The sequence below is a fragment of the Macaca thibetana genome, chromosome 12 (assembly GCF_024542745.1).
Source record: "Macaca thibetana thibetana isolate TM-01 chromosome 12, ASM2454274v1, whole genome shotgun sequence".
NCBI lineage: Eukaryota > Metazoa > Chordata > Mammalia > Primates > Cercopithecidae > Macaca > Macaca thibetana.
The window spans coordinates 27868475-27891201 of NC_065589.1; the positions used below are offsets into that span (position 1 = coordinate 27868475).

Genomic DNA, 22727 nt, shown 5'->3' on the forward strand with positions numbered 1-22727 from the left:
AGACGGGGTTTCACTATGTTAGGCAGGCTGGCCTTGAACTCCTGACCTCAAGTGATCCACCTGTCTTGGCCTCCCAAAGTGCTGGGATTATAGGTGTGAGCCACCGCACCCGACCCATTTTAAGTTTTCTAGAATTGGATTTCTCCCACGCTCAACAAAGAATAAGCGATGGCTTAACAGGACTAATGAGGACTAACTTCTTAGGTGCCTCTGAGTTTTTTTTTTTTTTTTTAATATTGGTTCATTTGTGAGCTATCATTGTTTTAGTTAAAACACTTAATAAAGCCTTATTTAGCTGTGCTTACTCTAACCAAGTGTGTGATTTTGGCCAAGTCATTTAAACTCCTTGAGCTTTCATAATTCAGTGGAGCTACAAGGCACAGTGGCTCACACCTGTAATCCCAGCATTTTGGGAGGCTGAGGCGGAAGAATTGCTTGAGGCCAGGAGTTCTAGAGCAGCCTGGCCAACATAGAGAGACCCTGTCTCTACAAATAATTTTAAAAAATTAGCCAGGCATGGTGGGGTGCGCCTGTACAGTGCCCAGCTACTCAGGAGGCTGAGGTGGGAGGGACACTTGAGCCCCGGAGTTCGAAGCTGCAGTGAGCTGAGATCGTACCACTGTACTGCAGCCTGGGCAACAGAGTGAGACCTTGTCTCAAAAAATCCCCCAAAAGACCAAAAACGTAATTTACTGGGTCCATTACTAATCAAAAAGATCTGGGTTAATATTCTGCCACTGTTCTTATCTGTGCCTCCATCCTGGGCAAGTATGCTTTTCTTTTTACAAATCTTATTTTTCTCTAAAGTTGGGGGTCTTGCTATGTTGCCTAGGCTGGCCTTGAACTCCAGGGCTGAAGTGATTCTCCTGCCTTGGCCTCCCAAGTAGCTAGGACTACAGGCATGTGCTGAGCCCCTTGGGCAAGTAAATTAAGATCTCTGAGCCACACCTGCCTCCTCTTACTAGAAAGCACTTAGTTGTTACAACAAAATAATATAATCTAGATGGCTTAAGCAACAGAGATTTGTCGTATTTCTGGAGGCTAGAAGTCTGAGATTAGGGTGCCAGTATGACTGGGTTTTGGGGAGGGCCCTCTTCTTTTGCATTCTCGCTGTGTCCTCACGTGGGAGAGAGAGAACTCTCTCTTCTTACAAGGTCATTAATTCCATCATAGGGCCTCTGCCCTCATAACCCCACCTAAATCTAATTACCTCCCAAAGGCGGCCTCCAAATACCATCACGCTGGGGTTACAGCTTTTGACATATGAATTTGGGGGTGACACAACAGACACTAATGCCCATTTCATAGGGTGCCGAAAGCACTTAAAGCCGGGGTCTGGCTTGGGTAGAGGTAGTCCAATTATTCAACAAACACCGAGCACCTGCTTGGAGCCAAGCACTGCATGTGCCACATGAAGCTATATTGGGAAATGAGTCACATGCAGCCAGTCTCTGGCCTTTTGGAGGTTTTGAACTAGAAGGGGACACGCACATAATGGTGTGTGTGTGTGTATCTACATACACAGGTGATATGATGCACCTGAGAGAATCTAGTCTAGGAACTACGGAAAGCTTTAAGGAGTGATATTTGAACTGTATTCTGAAGGATGAGGAATGGAGAGGAGGACAATTCCAGGTTCCAAAGTGAATCTTTGTGCAAAAGCCATAGGCAACAAGGTGCAGGGGCTTTTAATGACCTAAGGGAACGCACTGTGGTGTTGGGACCATGATGGCCAGAGGAGGTTTTGACAAGAGGCTAGTCAAAGAGCAGCGAAAAACTTTAAAGAGCTTTAAGGAAGGGAAGTGCCACGATGAGTTTTGTGTTTGGAAATGTTTTAGGCGTCCACACCGCAGTCTTGGAACTGGCTGGGACCTGTATAGACACTTGGATACCAGATAGAAAGCTACGACAGGAAACCAGGCGAGGATGAGGCAACTGAGGATGCTGTGGAGCAGAGACGGAGAGAAAATGGGTGCATTCGAGACAAGATAGGGGGAAAAATGCTAGGACTTGGAAATAAAGTCGGGGGGCGGCAGGGAGGCATGACGAATTGCTCTGTAGGTCTTACTGTAATCAGTGAAAGATCCGGAGGAGGAAGGTGAACACACTCTCTAACAAAACAACAAAAAAATTTGTTTTTTGAAATTTTATACCAGTCATATTTTAAAAGTAAACCAGATCTTTTCAAACATGGCTTTGAGCTGATATTTGTAACCAGTTAGAATTAGATACAAACTTTTCTTATTTTTACTCAGTTACAATATACGCCACAGGTGGGGTGAGAGGAAACAAAGGTTGCCTTCTTAGGAACAAAGAGAGTGGTACCTTCAGTATCGTGGGCAAAGCTCTTCCAAGTTCAACAGTAGTCAAAACAGCGCTTTTTATAAATAACACTCAACTAAAAGTTTCTGGGTTGGTCACTGTTCCAACGATTAAGTTCGGATGAGGGTCCCTGGAGTCATAACCCCGGGCAACGGCGAATGACTTTCCACCTGGACTTCATCCCTCCAGGCAGCCCAGAGCGGCTTCAGGTCCCGCCAGCTCTCCCGCCAACATCAGCCTAGCGACTGCGGCCCCGCCCTCAGGCCCCGCCCCTTCGATCAAGCGGCGTGCGCTGGCGGCCTCGCCCCGGGGCCAGCGCGCCGGGATCACGGTTTCAGCCTTCCTGTCGTGACCCCAGGCCCCGCCCCTGGGCCCGGCGCGCCGGGATTTCGGTTTCCCCATCTTGTCCCGCCCCCTCTGTCCCACGGCGTGTTCTCGCCGCTCCGCCCCTAGGACCCGCGCGCCGGGACTTTGGCAAGTTTCAGTCCTCCGGCCCCGCCCCCTCGGTCCCACGGCTCTCGTGGTCCCGCCCCTGAGCCCCACGCGCCGGGACTTTGGCAAGTTTCCGCCTCCAGCCCCAACCCTAGGCCCCGCCCACTCGGCCAGCGGCTGGCTCTCGTGGCCCCGCCCTTGTGTCCCGAGCGTCCCTAGTTTGGGAGCATTTCGGCCGCCGTGCCCCGCCCCGCCCCGCGCGCCCCGCCCCTCTGGCGGCCCGCCGTCCCAGACGCGGGAAGATTTCGGCCGGGTTCGAGTTGCTGGCCGGCAACTTCCCTGTGGTTTCCTGAGACCTCCTTGCCTCCCGCTCGCCGAGAAGCCTTTCGCCCGAAGGCGGGGCGATGCCGGATAATCAGCAGCGGAGGAACCGGCAGCCGAGGGTCCGCTCCGGGAACGAGCCTCCTTCCGCTCCCGCCATGGAGCCGGATGGTCGCGGGGCCTGGGCCCACAGTCGCGCAGCGCTCGACCGCCTGGAGAAGCTGCTGCGCTGCTCGCGTTGGTAAAGACGGAGCCTCGAGGGGGTGGTCGCGAGGGCACGGGTCGCCCAGTTTCTAGAGGCTGGGGAATCTTTTCAAATCTCCCGTTTCCTCCTTCCATTCCCGCGCTGCAGTCGGGTCGGCGTGCAGTTAGCACCTGCCCAGGTATATGGTATTAACAACTTCTGGCTCTCATTCACTTTCTTTTTAGGCGACTTTCCAGCCTCCCCTTGCCCTAAATGCAGCTGAAACGGTAGTTTTTGAACTTGAGCGGGCTGAAGCACCGTCTGGAGGTGTGGCTAAAAACAAGTTCATCCTGGCCCCGCCTCCAGAGTTTGAATCTGGGGCTGGGGTGGGGCTAAGGCTTCTGCTTTACCTGGCCCTGGATTACCCCGCTGCTTTCCGGGAGCTATAGCGCATTGGGCTGCCGGGCCGCCCCGGAGACCCTCTAAATTAGAAGCAGCTGCCACTCTAAATTAAACTGGCCTTTTTGACATTTTCTCCGTGCTAGCTTTTTCAGGTGGGATGGCATGGGGCATCGGATATCTACCATAGGTGTAGATTGAAGATGGCAGGAAATTTCTCATTTCCTTAGTTTGCTGAAAAGACTATGTCTGGTGTTCCAGCTGTTTATTGTTTTCCTTCCTGCTGTCACACTATGGGAGTCCTCTCAGGGTTTTCATTCCGTCCAGAGGCATTTTCATGATTTGCTTCTTGCTTTTTTTCGTGTAGCACTTTCTAGTATACCAAGAAGGTTTGTAAACCCCAAGAAAGGCTTTGTCTCATTTTCATTTCTTCTGAAAAGCATTTTTATTGAGCACTTGCTGTGTGTACAGGTAAGTATTTCTGTATGAAGATCACTGGCAGGTTTTTTGTTATTTGTAGCTGTCAAAAGCATATATTCTTTTTGGACTTTTTCCCCCCTTTGACTTCTAATTTGCAGAACTTAAGTCACTTAGTTGCATAAAGTTTTTTTTTGTTTTTTTTTGTTTCTTTTTTTGAGACGGAGTCTCGCTCTGTCGCTCAGGCTGGAGTGCAGTGGCAGGATCTTGGCTCACTGCAAACTCCGCCTCCCAGATTGATGCCGTCCTCCTGCCTCACCCTCACGAGTAGCTGGGACTACAGGCGCCCGCCACCACGCCCGGCTATTTTTTTTATTTTTAGTAGAGATGGGGTGTCACCGTGTTAGCCAGGATGGTCTCCATCTCCTGACCTCGTGATCCGCCTACCTCGGCCTGCCAGGTGCTGGGATTACAGGCGTGAGCCACCGTGCCTGACCGAAATTTTTCTTTAAAAATGAAAAAGACTTAACTGTCAGAGTTTTGCACTTATATTTTCTTTTACGAAAACTTTTAATATCTGTGACAAAATGACATTGCACTTCTTAGAAGAGTGACACTTTTGCTAGAGTGAGTACATGAAGACATTGAGTTGTGTGTTTTCCTGTAGCACATGGGTCATCTGAGAATAGGAAATTTAAAACTGGCACTGCTAGTTGCAATAACAGAAGCATTATAGTTCACATTTTAATAGTCCAACGAAAGTTAGACATTCCATTGGCACGTATCTGTAGGGAAGCATAGGGCTTCACTTAGACTGTAAAGTCAGAATGCCTGAGTTCAAGTTCTAGCTTTGACACTATTGAGTAGGCCAAGTTATTCATCTCTCTGAGCCTCATTTTCTGCATATGAGTAATACTAATTAGCTTTTCTTGTGAGGGTTCATTAATAATCATAAATTTATTGAGCACCCATAAAGTGCCAGACCCTATTCTGGGTATTGGGGATTTGATAGTGAACAAAGCAGACAATAAATTCCAGCCCTTAGGGAGCTTATATGGAAGACACTAAATGAAATTTTACATGTGTGTAAAGTGTTGAGTTTGGTGGTTGTGATAGAATAAATGATAAATAATGGGTGTCTTCATCTAAAAGAATGTGATGTTTGCTAGCTACATGATTTGGGAGAGTCAAAATAGATAATATATATCAATATATGTTGTCCTGAAAAATAACAAAGCCAGTTTCACTTTTTATCCCCTACCAAATATTTTTCTAGTTTCTAACTGAAGTGGGTGGACAGTAAGAGCCAAAGGAGTGTAAGTAGACATCAGTAACTAGGCCCAGACTTGTAGCATGGCTCACCCATTTGTCTGGAGAATGCTATTGAATGCCATTGATTTTTTTTTTTTTTTAATTTGTATCCAAACCTCTATGGATGAATTAAATCTTAACTCTTCGAATGCATGTTTCATAGGGATCTGCAAATTTTTTCAGTAAAGGGTCAGATAATTAATATTTTAGGCCTTGCTGCCCACAAATAGTTTTTGTTCTTATTTATTTTTACTTCCCTTTAAAATGTAAAAACCATTCTTTCCTTAAGGGGTGTACAAAAACAGGCTGCTGGCTTGGTTTGGCCCACAGGTAATAGTTGCTAAACTGTCAATAAAGTTTTAATAAACTTAACATCTTAAGTTTAAAAATCCTTTTTGGTGTACAATTTTATATCACATGGGCTGCCTTATTTTTTTTTTTGGACAAAGTTTTACTCTGTCACCCAGGCCAGAGTGCAGTGGCATTATTTCAGCTCACTGCAACCTCCGTCCCCTGGGTTCAAGCAATTCTCTTGCCTTAGCCTCCTGAGTAGCTGGGACTACAGGTGCATGCCACCATGCCCAGCTAATTTTTGTGTTTTTACTGGAGATGGGATTTCACCACATTGGCCAGGCTGGTCTCAAACTCCTGACCTCAAGTGATCTGCCTACTTCAGCCTCCCAAAGTGCTGGGATTACAGGCTTGGGCCACCATGCCTGGCCTTTACATGGGCTTTAATATTTAGAAATGATTTTGCTTTCCTCTGTAGATGTCTCTGCAACTTTGGCACTATCTTTAGTAAAAAAAAACATGGCCAGCTGCACCTTACTCAAGGAGGAAAAACATTCTTCCTACCTCTGCCTTTGCCCTGGTAGCCACCTGACAGTGCCAGCAAGGAGCAACTGAGAATGGTCTGCTTCTTACATTTGCTACCCTCCATTCAAAGCAGCGACATATTATTTGAAATTGTGTCAGTATGTCCTTTTACAGAGTTTCAGAGTTCTACCCAGTGGGCTAGTGATTACCCCGATTACCCTCACATTCAGCTTGCAGCTGTCATCTGTCTTGTGTTGCACATGGATCTGTTTTGCAGCCGGCATTACTTGCTGGTGAGGGTGGATTTGTACATAACCGGGCATCCTTTCTTGACCTTTAGCATGAATATGGCTTCAAGGTGAAGCTGATGAAAGTGTTCAAGAGGCCAGATGTGACATTTGTATTAGGACCAAGCCTCACAACCAGATAGAAGCTATTTAAGGATTTGGAAAAATGAGACAGGAAGACCATATTATTTGAGAGGCTGGCAGAAAGCACAATAATAATGTGTTCCTAAAGGAAGCAGGAAATGATAATAGGAGCTACAGTGTAGAAGCCCCAGGTGTCATTTAACACTGTTTTGTGAATTAATAGGTACCTCTTGGCATATTTTTTAGGGTGAGAGTGGGATTAGACATCTTTGACAATCGTAACTTGGGCCATTTTAATCAACTTTTAATGAAAAGTTAGAATCTTTTAACCTTTATGATAGGTGTATATGTATATATATATATATATATATATTTTTTTTTTTTTTTTTTTCTGAATTCATGTTTAAGAGGTGATCAAGCTTAATTTTGTATTCTCTTATACTTTAAGGCAGCATGATGTAGATGTTAAGAGCGTGGATCTGGAGTCATATTCCCTGGGTTCAAATCCTGGCTCCGTTATTTATGTTATTTTATCTTTTTATGCTTCCTTTTCTTCATCTGCAAAAAATGAGTTGATATTCATAAGATACCTTGAGCAGTGTCTGTTATTACTAAATGCTGTATGAATATTTGTAAAATGAAGGATAGGTTTTCTGACTCCAGGTTCAGCTTTTGCCTTTCATCATGAGTTTTGAATGTTCAGAGGCATTCTCACAGCGCAGTGATCCCCAAATGGAATGACTTCTCCGTGGCACTGGTTATTCATTAGAATAACAGGAAATCACTGAGACACTGCATAAGGGGTGGTAAGGTGATGCATTTTCAACTTGAGTGTATGCTTAATTGTAAAATATATACAAGTTTAGGGAAAATTGTGCAGATCGACATGGTGCTGAGAAGAGTACTTGGGTGGGGCCAGTGGAAGGAAGCTTCGTAGGCTTTTAAATTGAGATATGAATAGGTTTTCTTTTTTCTGAGACAGAGTTTCCCTCTGTCACCCAGGCTGGAGTGCAGTGGCGTGATCTCGACTCACTGCAACCTCCGCCTCCCGGGTTCAAGTGATTCTCCTGCCTCAGCCTTCTGAGAAGCTGGGATTACAGGTGAGCGCCACCACACCTGGCTAATTTTTGTATTTTTAGTAGACACGGGGTTTCACCACATTGGTTAGGCTGGTCTCGAACTCCTGACCTTGTGATCTGCCCTCCCTGGCCTCCCACAGTGCTAGGATTACAGGCGTGAGCCACCACACACAGCTGAGATATGAATAGATTTTTAAAATGGAGCCAGGTTGCGATGGTGGGTGTTATTAGCAAATAACTAGCTATAAAGAATTGTAGGATAAAGGGGGACTGGGTCAGGCAAGCAGAGAGTTAAGACAGGGTCAAATCAGTGATTAATAGCCTAACAACAGAAAACTCAGTTGGTTTACATGGTTAACTTCCTAAAGAGAGCAATTTGTGTAGCTTTCCTGGACTCTGGTTCCTCATCTATAAAATGAGGAAAATGAACTCGTTGATTTGTAAAGTTCTCTCCAGTTTGCAGATTTCATAGTTATTTGTGTCCACTGGATGAAGTTTAACATACATACAGAAAAGGCACAAGTCATTGGTGTTCAGCTTGTATCATATCTTCCAAATTAGAATTTATTTGTGATATTTATTTATGGAATATTTTGAATGATGTCTGTCTCCTTCAATTATATATTTAGTAAAGCTAGGTTCACGTTTGTAGCCACAGTGCCAGACACATGGTTTCTTAGTGTATGTTAATTAATGTATGGAATAACTTAGGTTAAGGTAGGATCACGTTTGAAGGGCCTTTGCAAGTGGTTTCCAGAAGGACCTAGTTAATTTACATGAATTGCTAAGAATCCCCTATAGGTTCCATGTCATTATCCATATACTTTGCTTGTTAAACACTTTATTCTTCTAAAGATAAACACACGAAAAATTGTTTAATTGGCTTGGTGAGCCTGCACATTTAGATGTTCAATATGTTGGTCCACACTTTAAAATTGAGGATTCTTTCAAATGTGAGAGCATTGTGGGAAGCTGTCTTACCTCATATTAAATAGCAGTTGATATCTCATGGAAACATAGGCGAGCCATTCTATTAAGAATAACAAGATTCTATAATACTGATTTGCCTCGGTATTATAATCTCAGATGAATTTACTTTTCTTTTTTTCTTTTCAAAGAAAATTTTATATCAGTAAGAACTTCTTTTAAAAAAAAATGTTCTCACTATTTAATTCTTCCCTAAGTTATCCTCTGACAGCACTGATCTTTCTAAATCAACTACATGTAAAGTTACAGAAGTATGACTGTAGATGGGGAAAATAGAGTAGCTGAATTTTCAAGGTACAGAAATCCTGTTACCATGCAAATGTCTTTTCTTATTTGTGTGGACTTTTTCTATCTAATATATATGTATACCAAACAGAAAATAGGGTAAGGATAAAATGGAATTGTTAACACAAATGCATTTTTGTATATAGGCTTCCATTTGGTTCATTCTCTAAGAACTTATTGAAATCCTGCAGTTAATCTAGCACCATGCTAGTTACGTAATGGTGGGTTGGGGAGCTCAGAAAAATGAAAGTAAGATCTCTTGTCTGTAGGACTGGAGTCTATTTCAAGAAAAGAAAAATAGAAAATCAGTAAGTTAAAATACAGCTGCTCCTGAACTTGAGATTGGGTTATGTCTGGATCAACCCATTGTAAGTTAAAAATATTGTATGTCAAAAATATATTTAATATACTTAACCTGCCAAACATCACAGCATAGCCCAGCCTACCTTAAACGTGCCTAAAACACTAACAGTAGCCCAGTTGGGTTAAATCATCTAACACAAAGCCTATTTTATAATAGAGTGTTTAATAGCTCATGTAATTTATTGAATACCATACTGAAAGTGAAAAACAGAATGACTTCCTGCTGTGGCCCAGCATTGTACTGCGTATTGCTAGTCTGGGAAAAGATATAAATTCAAAGTGTGGTTTCTATTGAATGTGTATTACGTTTGCAGGATAATAAAGCTGAAAACTTGTGAGTCGAACCATTGAAAGTCAGGGATCATCTGTACAAAGTATTTTGTTTTCAAGCCTGGGCAACATGATGAAACCCCACCTCTACAAAAAATTAGTCAGTTGTGGTGGTGTGCACCTGTAGTCTCAGCTACTTGGGAGGCTGAGATGGGAGGATTTCTTCAGCTCAGGAGTTCAAAGCTTAGTGAGCTGTGATCGTGCCACTGTACTCCAGCCTAGGCGACAGAGCAAGATCTTGTCTCAAAAAAACAAAAACAGCCCCACCCCCGCCAAATATTTGGTTTTCAACATTGAATCCCAGAGCCCCAACTAGATGCTGTCTCTCTTCTTTGTAACTTTAGAGCATTTTGTACATCTTTTAAGTCATATTAATTTGGTTTATATGATTAATCAGCCAGATTATAAGTCCTTTAGAAAAGAGTGAAACATAGTCAACTTTGTTCTTCAAATGTTTACATGGCATGAATTTTGCAGAAGTGATGGCTAGAAACTAAAATCCAAGAATTCCTGTGCTAAATGGTTTAGTGTCATGTTTATTATATCATCCTGAACCGTGTTTGGGTAATGTCTTGGCTTGAGTAGTTGCTGGGGAGAAGGGACTGTATTCGAGGCTGGGGAGCATGACCTGAGTGAAATCATGGGGTTGGAGTCGGACACAGGCTAATTAGAGTTGTAAGAGACACTGGCCTGACCACAGCAGAGTTTTTGTTGAGGAGCAATGACAGAAAAGGTTGCATGGCTTAGGTGTTACAGTTTGTGAAGAACTTTTTAATAGTAAATTTTTTAAAATGGTAAACAGTATGTGAAAAGAATTAAAATAACACAGTATATGGCCATTCAGTATTTGTTAAATGAACGACAGATAAGTGTGAATCTTCTTCAGTAACTCATAATTATCAATTTCTTATGTATCCTCCAATAAGTTCTGTGTTCATATAAGCATTGTACTGCCTCAGACAAGCGGACACTAAACACCATGTAGTTGTTGCATGAGTCATTTAACCATTTCCTTATTGGAAAAATTTAGGTTGTTTATGGTCTTTTGCTGTAACAAGCAGTCCTGGAGTGATATTGATATCATGTGCCTTTACATTTAAAATGTTTTTAAATAAAGTTATACATGTACATAGTTGACAGAGTCAATAGAACAGACTATTAATGAAAACATTCTTTGATTCATCCTTCATCACCTCTGAGTTCTATGCATCAGAAACATCTTTTGTCTTTTTTTTAGTTTTACAAACATATACCTCTACATTTACAAATATGTTTATATTGCCATTTCTTGCTCTTTTTTTTTCCATTTTAGACGTTATTAACTTCCTAACTACTCTCAAAGATGAATTTTCTTACTCCTGTTAATTTTGACAGTGAAAGTTGAGTGGATATATAATTCAAAGTAAAAATAATTTTCAATAATTATTTTGAAGGCATCATTCCACAGTTCTGTAGCATCTCTTATTACCCTTGAGAAGTTTTATGCTATCCTATTTCCTTTTAAAAATATATATATGACATTTAATTTTATTATTTCTTAATCTCTGGAAGCTTTTAGAATCTTGTCTAGATATCTTTGGTGTTTGAAAGTTTCATTTTTGCAAGGATCTAATGTTGCTGAAGAATAAATTCCTGGCAGTGGAATAGCTGAGTTAAAGTTGGATTCATTTATATTCTTGATAGGTATCTCCTAGTTGTAAGAATTTTTTTAAAAAAAGGTTTTTTCTAAAGATACATGTTCTTGCTGTGTTGTCCAGGGTGGAGCCCAGTGGCTATTCACAGGCATGATCATGACACGGTATACCTTGAACTCCTGGGCTCTAGCGATCCTCCTGCCTCAGCCTCCTGAGTGGCTGGGATTGCAGGCCTGCACTTGGCTGAAAATGTTTTTATTCCAGTATATCTTAGCTGAGCGCTAGCCGTCCTCACAAAGTCTGAGTTTGGCACAGATGAGTTCACCTTTTGAGCTTTTCCATTGAAATTCTTTTGAATTTGGCACTGCCTTCTCTCTCAGCTTGGCTCACACACTTTCTTCCTTGTTCCTTTCCCCAATACACACAAGTGCACATACTTCTCATTCACATTTCCATTATCTTTCCTTATCTGTTAACAGCAACACAAATATATATTCTAGCTCACTAGCTAGAATAATGAGTATACTGATCAGTTATTCCCACATATTAAATCATTACTAATAGATGATAACATCTTATTGCTAGAGTGAAGGTTACGAACTATAGCTAAAGAGTTCAGTCATCTTAGGAAGGAAATTTAAAGTTGAAAACCAGAATCAAGGCATTGAGTCAAGTATTGCCAGAGAAAGCCAGAAGGCTATGGACTGCATCCTGGGGGTATGCCTACATGGAGAGGTAGGAGAAGCAGCTAAGGAAATGCTGAAATAGGCAGATAAATGTGTATTAAAATATTAAAATTCGGTGGAAGGAAAGGTTTCGGGAAAGAAGATGAGATCAGTGTTATTTCCCAGAGTGGTCAGAGAGAAAGGGACCAAAAATGCTTTGGAGAACAGTTTCAGCAGAGTGGAGGGAGTTAAAGCTAGGCAGAAGGAGATGGGAGTAGCTGGTGTAGAGCACTCATTTGAGAACTTTTATCTGTTCAAGAAAGGGAAGAGATGGAGCAGCAGGTAGAATGGGAGGTATGATCAAAAGTGTTTTTTTCCTGCATTGAAGGAGAGATTACCTGTTCCTGTGTAAATGCAAATGAGAGAAGAAAGGCAACTATTATGAATATATAGTGCTTTGGGAGGCAGGAAAGATATGGGAACTAGAGATAGAGCAGCACATTTTAGGAAGAGTGACTAGAGATTGAAATTTCCTCTGAGACTCTCGGAAGGGGTATGATGACTGGTGAAAAGATAAAAATGTATTTAGGTGGTAAAACACCTACACCATGAAGTTCCAGTAAAGTTAATGAGATGAGGAAGCATAGAGATTGTTTTGAATAGCCATCTATTCATTTGTTTGTTTACTTATGGAATATCTAACACATGACTTTGGTAGAGATAGAAAAAGGAAGAGGCTGCCGAATGTTATGTTATGTTATGTTATGTTATGTTATGTTATGTTATGTTATGTTATGTTATGTTACTGTTTTGAGACAGAGTCTGGCTCTGTCACCCAGGCTTCAGTGCAGGGGTGTAATCTCGGCTCACCTCAACCTGTGCCTACTGGGTTCAAGTGATTCTTGTGCCTCAGCCTCCCAAGTTGCTAGGATTACAGGCGTGCACTACCATGCCTGGCTAATTTTTATATTTTTAAATTTTTATTTATTTATTTTTGAGACAGGGTCTCGCTGTGTCACTCAGGCTGGAGTGCAGTGGCTCAGTCTTGGCTCAGTGCATCCTCCAACTTCCAGGTTCAAGTGATTCTTATGCCTCAGCCTCCCAAGTTGCTGGGATTACAAGCATGCGCCACCACATCTGGCTAATTTTTGTATTTTTAGTAGAGACAGGGTTTCACCACATTGCCCAGGCCGGTCGAGTTCCTGGCCTCAAGTGATCCTCTCGCCTCGGCCTCCCAAAGTGTTGGGATTACAGGCATGAGCCGCAGTACCCAGTTGCTACCAAATGAATTTATAGAGAGAAGTTTATACATCTTTCTTTCTTTTCTCTCTCCTTCCTTCCTTCCTTCCGTCTGTCTGTCTTTCTGTCTTTCTTTCTTTCTTTCCTTCTTTCTTTCTTTTTCTTTCTTTTCTTTCTTTCTTTTTATAGTGGTTATTCACAGCCTGAGTAGGCAAGGAAGAAGTAGGCTCTGGGGCCTATCTAGCATTATAGATTGGCATCCATGAGTGTCTAAGAGGTCAGCACAATTAGGTAGTGGGGAAGGCAGCTTGGAAATAGTTAACTCTGGCCTGGGCTGGATATGGAATCGGAATCCAAGGTGCTCAGAAACTGAATGGAATTTTTTCAAAGTAGAGAGCAACCTGAAGGTGGAGGTTTGGCCAGGGCGATGTAATAAAAAGAAAGGAAGGATATTGTGATAGGAGGAGCTTGCCACGAAATAGAATTCAGTACACTTGATGGAGAAAAGGAGGTTAGGTTTGGTAGGTCAAATAACAAAAATTATAGGCGCAGTATGAGTGTTAAAAGAGATCATGTTAATTGGCAGAGTCACAAGTCATATTTTTATCAGTACTTTGTACATACTGTGATACAAAAATCAGGCATGGTGAGTTTTTAAAAAGTAATAGGTTTTGTAATGTCAGTGAGCACCATTTTCAGTATCTTGAGAATAACATTGTGGGTGTGTACTCTGTTTTTAGCAATCTTTCTGAAAAGCTCAGTTTCACTTGAATGTTCATATCTATTAAGATGTACAGTGTGATACTTTCAATCTTGCAAGAAATGTGGAGAATTGTTTTTCTTGATATGTGCTATGTGTACAGAGGTAATTTGATAATAATGGTGTAAATACCTAAAGGTTTTAGAGTTAGTATAATAAACCAAGCACAAAAAGTGCTCATCATTTAAAAGGCTTTACTTCTCTGGGTACATTACATCCACTGAGTAAAATGTCTTGGTGTGTATTTATTAGTATCATTACCTTCTTAGGATTAACAAATGTAGCAGGTATTTTGATGGACAGTAGTAGGAATATTTTGTTTCTGTGCCTCTTTGCTGACTGCAGGGAACTTCATTCTGTCTGCAGACAGACTGCCAATCTGATGATTTCCATTTACATTTGCTTAAAGAACAATTAACTTTCTGTGAACTGAAAGAATGGCTGCATTTTTCACAATATAGCTGAAAAATGAGTGGCTGCTTTACCATAGTAAGAAGCACATGTTTTTTTAAATGGGAAACCGTGGTTTCTTACAGTCAAAATGACCAGATGTCCTGGTTTGTCTGGGACAGTCCTGGTTTATTCTTATTGTCCCAGTATCCTATTCAATGATCACTCCTCTTCACTCTCAGTTTTCTCATTTGGACAATACATTATATGGTCATTCTATGTGTGGGTGACATTTTGAGGTATATGATCTACACTTCAGGGAAGATACACCTTAGTAGTTGAAAAGAAGCAGCCAGTAGTTGGTTTTGCCTCAAGAGGTTTAGGGACACTTGAACAAAATTGTTCCTTTCTCCAACTTCCTTTGGTAGTTACTATTTAAAATCAGCAGGTATGTTATGGTATAATATTTAACCAAGGAGTAACAGCCTTTCAAATATTCATCCTTAATACCTTCTGCTTTGAGAAAGTGAGAAATATGGTAGTGTTGGGCCTTGGATGAAGTATTGGGTATGAAATGTTTATTTAACAATGACTCAAGTCTTGATTGTTTTAATTTCTTCAAACAGCACTAACATTCTGAGAGAGCCTGTGTGCTTAGGAGGATGTGAGCACATCTTCTGTAGGTAAGTAATTATGGCTTGATGTATATAGTACAACTGTATTTTTTACTAGATAACAGTCATGTAATTTTGTTGATAATAATGGTACTTGATATTTGTGTAACTTTCAAAGTCTGCAGAGTAACCTACTGTATGTTATCTTAGTTTGGTCTTTAAAACTGTGTCTTAACTTACAAATAAGAAAACCAAAGCTCGAAGAGGATGACTTGTCCAAAGTTATAAACCTTAGTAGACAGCTTTGCCAAATTTGAGGAAAGAAAATAATACTGTTTATATGATTCAAATAGGTGTTTTAAAATTTTCTAGTTAAGTTTTGAATCTAGACTCAAAATTATGAAAGTATAGTTCTTATGGTTATTATATTAGTTTCCTAAGTCTGCCATAGCAAAGAACCAAAAACTGGGTGGCTTAGAAGAACAGAAACGTATTGTCTCTCTGGTTCTGTAGGCTAGGAGTCCAAGATCAAGATGATGACAGGGTTGGTTCCTTCTGTGGGCTGCGAGTGAGAATCTGCTCCATGCCTTTCCCCTAGCAATCTTTGCTGTTCCTTGACTTGGAGATGCATCACTCCGGTCTTTGCTTTCGTGTACACCTGGCATTCTTCCTTGAGTGCATGCTTCTCTCTGTGTCAAATTTCCCCTTTTTATAAGAATACCAATTATATTGGATAAAGGCTCACCCTAATGATCTCATCTTAACTTGATCATCTAGATCCCCTGTTTCCAAATTAGGTCACATTCACAGTTACTGAGGGGTGAAGACTCAAACCCCTTTTGGGGGGACACGATTCAATGCATAACAGTTATTGTGAAATTATATCCATGTGACGGCCCTGGCTTATAGGTGAGAAGATTAGATTTTTATCTCTTATTTCTTGTTCAGGAGAAATGGGTTGAGAGATTAAGTGTCTTAGTTTAATTGCCTATGAGACAAGGAAAATATAGTTTCCTTTGAATTAATCTTTTAATTATTTCCAGTTATGAGTATGTTACTGTCTTGCATGAATAAACTGCATCCGGAAATTTGAACATATATGAAAATAACCTTGTGTATTACTTCATGGGCTAAGGTCGTCTGGGAGGCAGCTATGTTTTGGGTCGCAATTTTGTTTCTGGAAAAACAGATCTGTTATATGAGGGATATCCAGCAGGAGGATGGAGTAGGAGATGGTACCTGTTGCCTACCAGATACGTCTGTTTGGATGATGAAAGAAAAGGCATTTTAAAGTTGCTATGTTCAGAGCTGATCTCTTGATCATCCTCCTCTTCAGCCTTTTCCTGCCTGGGTAATCTTCATCACAATAAATGGTACCAGTTACTGCTAGGTTGTTTATCCCATGTCACTAAGTTCTATCAGTTCTGCCTCAAATTGTGTCCTGAATCTTGAATTTTTCCACCTGTTTTTCTGAATTTGCTACAGTTTATAGTTTGCTCCAAGCCATCATTGTATTACCTCTGCTCATACTATTGTGATAGGTTCATAACTGGTCTTCCCTTTTTGGCATCATCACTCCTTCCTCATTTTCTATGTTCTTGACAGTGATCTTTGAGAAATCTCAATAATATCCGTATCATTACCCTGCTTAAACTCTTTAGTGGCTTCCTATTGCAGTTAGAAAAAAATCCAAACTCTCCTCTCTGGTCTGCAAAACCCTGTATGGGACCTAGACCCAGTCTGCCTCTTGGACATCATTTACCTCTGGCTCACACTGTTCCAGCACTTCTCCTTTTAGTTCAGGAAATACACCAAATTCACTCCCGCCCCAGGACTTTGACACTTGCTATTTCTTCCATGTGAAATGTACTTAGGCCAGAGTTCTGTGAGGCTTACTTTTTATCAGTTATATATCAGCTGAAATGTCACTGCCTCCAAAACGGATGTCCACTCCCTGTCCCCACTCTGTAGCAAGCAGATGTATTTCGTTTCAGCTGATGGATGATGGGTTTTCTCACTGTATACAATAGGTCAGTCACAAAGCTGCTAGAGCATGATGAACTCCATGACATTTTATGCAAAGTTGTTTTGTGTGTCTGGTGGGGTGGGGGATCCATACATTTAATGAGATTCTAAAGGACTCTGTGACTTAAAACAGCCAATAAAAGGTTGAGATATGAGAACATCTTTTTGTTTTTTTTTTTTTTTTTTTTTGAGACAGAGTCTTGCTCGGTCCCCAAGGTTGGAGTGCAGTGGTGCGATCTTGGCTCACTGCAAGCTCCGCCTCCCGGGTTCACGCCATTCTCCTGCCTTGGCTTCCCGAGTAACTGGGACTACAGGTGCCTGCCACCACGCCCGGCAAATTTTTCTATTTTTAGTAGAGACAGGGTTTCACTGTGTTAGTCAGGATGGTCTCGATCTCCTGACCTTGTGATCTGCCTGCCTCAGCCTCCCAAAGTGCTGGGATTACAGGCATGAGCCACCACACGCCTGGCCAAGAACATCTTAAAAGAGAAGATGATTATGTGTATATGACATGAACATAGAAAAGAATTCATTCAGTGCAGTTTTGATTTATGATTATATAATGCCAAAAATTATGGTAGCTGTTTTTACTCTTGCAGATTTTGAGTTAAAACTGCTCAGCAATGAGGTTTTAAAATGATTTTGATGTAGCTCAGTTCAACTGATAAAAGTAGTTCCTCTACTCTCTCAGATACAATTTACGTGGCAGGGGTGCTCAAACATTTTGGTCTCAGACCACTTTGCATTCTTCAAAATTGAGAACCATAGAGAGCTTTTGTGTGTGCATGCATTTGCCATACAAAACTGAGACGTTAAAAAAAAGAATTCATTTAAAAATAATAAACCCATTACATACAAACACAAATAACACTTTTTAAGGAAAAATAACAATTTTACAAGTCAAAGAAAAAAATACAAGGAGTGGCACTGTTTTACATTTGTGCAAATCTCTGTCTTGCTGAATAGAAAACAGCTACATTCTCAGCTTATATATTCAGTCTATTGTTATATGTTTTTTTGATGAAGAAAATCTGGCCTTATACATAATTGTAGTTGGAAGAAGTATTGAAGTATTTTCAGTAGCTTTTTTAGATAATTGTGGCTATTCTCCTTTAATACTACACCAAAACTTGACAAGGTTTTTTTTTTTTTTTTTTTTTTTTTTTTTTTTTAAATTTGTGAAGACACTCACTCTGTCACCCAGGCTGGAGCGCAGTAGCGCGATCTTGGCTCACTGCAGCCTCAACTCCCTGGGCTCAGGTGATCATCCAGTCTCACTTTCTGAGGAGCTGAGACTGCAGTTGTGCCTCACCAAACCTGGCTAATTTTTGTAGTTTTTTTGTAGAGGCAAGGTTTTGCCATGTTGCCCAGGATGCTCTTGATCTCCTGGGCTCAAGCGATTCTCCTGTCTCGGCCTCCCAAAGTGCTGAGATTACAGGCGTGAATCACCATGCTTGGCCAAAAAGTGCTGTTTTCTTTAGGTTCATCACAGTGTGGAATCTGAAACTATATCAATAAATTTTTATACTCTGTTACATGAAATTTCATTGGTTTATCTAGTACTTTGAATTTATCTTTTACTCAGCATGGTTTTATGACATCACACATGGGTCATTTGGGAAATATTCACTCACTGAACTATACAGATCCATGGAAAAATGACATTTTTTTCAGAATTCCGAATTAATGTATATAAAATAATTTGGGAATAGTTTATAAAAGGTTACCGAATATATAAATACTAGTCTGATCTGAGTACCAATGCAGTGCTGGACTAGTAACTTGAATAACTGGATCTCATTTTCTTCATCCAAAAATCAGGTGGTAGTTCTTGATGAGTTGGTTTCAGATTATATTTTACTGATAATTAAGTATTGCACAAATGATTTAAATTGTGTGAGTAGTCAGTTTTACATTTTTTTGTGTGTTGGGGTTCCAAGTTAGAGTTCTTCACTGCTAGCGAACAAATGTACAGAAGATCCTTTGCTAAAGAAAGTTGACATTTATTGACCTCAGTGACATTTTTTGAATTAGGTGGTCCCAAAAGTCTCTGCCAGCTCTGGTATGGGTTACAGATTCATTTTACAATTATTTTGAGTTAGATTCTGTCAGGAATCATGCTAGAAGCCAAGGATACAAAAATTAGAAATGGCATAGGTTTTGTCTGAAGACAGTTCATGTTGTAAGAATCCTGTCTGCCTACAGAGGATTGAGTCCTGTGACAAGGAATGTCCTGTGGTGCTTGGGGAGGATGTGGCTTTTCAACCGTTACCTTACCCAGTCTTACTGGAACCCATCTCGTGAGGCCAATGAAGGAGGAGATTTATAGAATTCTTATTCTGGAATTCACAGATGGGCTTGGGTGGGGGGATCGTGAATCCCTCTTTTTACATGAGTGTGTATATATATTCATCAGATTTACAAAAGGTTTAAAAACCCCAAAATTAGAAAAACTTTCTAACTCTGAAACTTTAGTGCTTTGATAACCCAGGTAATTGAGTCTATAGGTGTTAAAATTATCTGAGTCAAAGATCTTTTCCCAAAAGCTGCTTTAAAGCCTTGAGATACTAGTCCAAAAACAAAACAAAAGGTCTTTCCCGGTCTCTGCAGTAGTTTTAGGTATTTTCATGGAATGTTAAGATAGAAAAAGTTAGGATGCACGACTACCATACATTAGGCATTCTATCTTTCTGTTACATCTCTGTAACCTTTAGAAGCTACAGATTTATTTGTAGGAAAAGTTATGCAGACTAATGTCAGGCTAAATAAAGTCTCTTCATAGCAAATTACATGAGCAACTTTAGATTTGATGTGCGTATTTTACTCTTTAAAACAGTATTTAATTAGTATATTACAATTGACTAATGTATGTTAGAATAACCTCCGCTCCATTTATTTCTGTTCAAACTGTTTAATTTTTGGAACTTAGATTTTGCTGAATGGGTTTTTTTTTTTTTTTTTTTTTTTTTTTTTTTAAAGTAATTGTGTAAGTGACTGCATTGGAACTGGATGTCCAGTTTGTTACACCCCAGCCTGGATACAAGATGTGAAGATAAATAGACAACTGGACAGCATGATTCAACTTTGTAGTAAGCTTCGAAATTTGCTACATGACAATAAGCTCTCAGGTAAGAACTATCCCTGTCTCTTAGTTAAAAACTGATGAATTCATATTCTTCACATAAAGTATATGAAACATCTGTCTGGAATTCTGAAATACATGTTTCAGATTTTAAAATCTGTAGCTTTTTTTTTTTTTTTTTTTATTTTTTTTTAGTAGCCATTGAGTCTCTCTCTGTTGTCCAAACCAGACTTGAACTCCTGAACTCAAGGGATCCTCCTACCTCAGCCTCCCGGGTACATGCAGGTGACACCACACCTGGTGGTTTTTTGGAGGATCATTTTGAGAAATGACAGGAACTGTAGAGATAATTAAAGTCTAACCCCCTTATTTTATAGTTGAGAAATCAAGGTCCAGAGAGGTGAAATACCCTTGCCTACAGCCACATGTGTAGTTAGTACTAGAAGCTGGAAAAATAAAACCCGTTTCTGACTGTAAATCTAGGAACTTTTTTGCTGCTTCACACTGCCTGCTTTTTTACATTTATGATAAGTTCTGTAGAATATATATGGAATGGTGATTTTGGCCTTAGTAGCACTTAACTCACTTAAATACACTTTCCCAAGATAGAATACAACATTTTTCCATGGATCACTTTTCTAGACTGATTTAATTAGATGAGCACATTTGAAAGAGCAGAAATCTAATATTCATTTTCTTTTATATTTAAGTGGGGGTTAATGTTTTTCAAATTGTCCTTAGACTCTGTGTATTAACTATATATCTTTCCATTATGCTTTCTGCTAAGAACTAATTAACTATGGAAAGAAAGTAAAATGTTTTGAGTCTTCATAATTGGATATTGCAGTTGTCTTTTTATTGACCAGATCATGCTATTTTAGTGTGTGTTTGTAGAAGAACCTGTTCTTGACTGGCAGGATGCCATGGATGATTGATAATGCTCATATAAAATTGTTAGATTTCTATTTTTAAATCTTTTGTTCTTAGAATCCTGCCATGATGTCTTAAAGAACAATTATACTTATTCTACTTATATACTTTAGCTACTAAAGATGAAGTTGATTGTACAAAATCAAGAAATGTGACAAAAACTTTGAGTGTTACAAGTCCGTATTTTTAAGAATTAGAACTTACATCACTCTATACCTATGAAAATTTTCCTTCAGCTGGTTATCTGCATCATTGTATTCAACTCCCTTCTTTTATAATAAAATGTGCTATAGTGCAGAAGTTTTTCTTACTTTCAGATGTAACTATAAACACACATTTTTGAAAGTTACCCTTTTTTAAAAATGATACTGTAGTTGTAAACCTTTTTAAGAACACTGAAGAAAAATTATGTCATTAGTTCATCTGAACTCTTCTTATTCAAAGACAGTACTGACAATGTTTATTTTCTAGTTAAAAAAGATTGATGTGTGATCTAGCTTTCTCTCCCCACATAGATACCAAGGGTCAGTGCAGGGGTTCTTAAGGGCCCCTGCACCTTTGGCAGTGTTCAGAGTGGAAGTGGGTAAGGTGTCAAGACCAGCTCGGTCAGGGAGACCCTAACCCAGTGGCGCTAGAGGAATTAAAGACACGCACACAGAAGTATAGAGGGGTGAAGTGGGAAATCGGGGGTCTCGCAGCCTTCAGAGCCGAGAACCCAGAACAGAGATTTTCCTACATATTTATTAGCAGCAAGCCAGTCATTAGCATTGTTTCTGTAGATAATTCGATTAACTAAAAGTATCCCTTATGGGAAATGAAGGGATGGACCAAAATTAAGGGATGGGTTTAGCTAGTTATCTGCAACAGGAGCATGTCGTTAAGGCACACATCACTCATGCTGTTGTTTGTGGTTCAAGAACGCCTTTAAGCAGTTTTCTGCTCTGGCGTTCCTTGCCTTCATTCCGGGAAACCCCCAACCTTCCCGCGTGGGCATCGTGGCCATCATGAACATGTCACAGTGCTGCAGAGATTTTGTTTATGGCCAGTTTTGGGGTCAGTTTATGGCCAGATTTTGGGGGGCATTTTCCCAACACGTCCCCTTTATTTGATTTGCAAAGTGATAAAAGCAAGGGCAGCTCTGTCAAGCTGAGCTACTTCTCGCAGGAGTCAGGATCCACATCTGTAGACTATCCAAAGACAAACAACACAGATTAAAGGCACAATCATCATAGAAATGACAGAGCTTCCAAGTGTTTTTATCCATTTTAATGGGTTACTAGCTGCTAATCTATCTGCAGCTTCTTCAAGCACTCCAGTTCTTGGCGTGAAGGTCAGGTGTGCCTGGGATGCTTTAAATATTTGTTCTTTTAATTTTGCAATATTCAAAGGCAAGTTTGTAGGGTGTCTTTCTAGTTGCTTTTTTATTCTTTCCTAAATTTTGATCTCGTTATTAATAGTTTCCACAAATCCTTATGGCTCCTACAGTGGGCCATATCATTTGAGGTTGAGGTGCCACTATACCGCCACGGTTCCAGATAATAGGAACTCTTGCCGTACTTCTTTTCATTTCTACCATCTGACCCTTTTGTTCAGATCAGCGGAACATAGTGTTGCTGTGGCACGCAGACTGAGAGGTGCAGTTTAAGCTAAACATCCCATTTAGGGGACCAATTAATAGTGATACCATAGGAATCATTGCGCAGCACCTCTGCCTGTTCTGCAGTGCAATCTTCCTAAACAAGTACGTTCATTTTTTCTGGTCAGGTTCAAT

General features: G+C 40.4%; 1 protein-coding gene and 1 long non-coding RNA gene across 2 annotated transcripts in view; one reads left to right on the forward strand and one right to left on the reverse strand.

The window, feature by feature from the left end:
- Positions 1 to 2543, reverse strand: part of LOC126932467 (uncharacterized) — a 158505-nt gene extending 155962 nt beyond the window's left edge. Inside the window, exon 1 of the long non-coding RNA XR_007718197.1 lies at positions 2326 to 2543. This is a non-coding gene — a long non-coding RNA (uncharacterized LOC126932467). The remainder of the gene's footprint in view (positions 1 to 2325) is intronic.
- A 473-nt stretch (positions 2544 to 3016) lies between these two features.
- BARD1 (BRCA1 associated RING domain 1) overlaps positions 3017 to 22727 on the forward strand; it is an 84713-nt gene continuing 65002 nt past the window's right edge. Inside the window, 3 exon segments of the mRNA XM_050750476.1 lie at positions 3017 to 3316; positions 14932 to 14988; positions 19924 to 20072. Of these exon segments, the coding sequence (XP_050606433.1) occupies positions 3159 to 3316; positions 14932 to 14988; positions 19924 to 20072 (364 nt within the window). The 5' untranslated portion in view covers positions 3017 to 3158.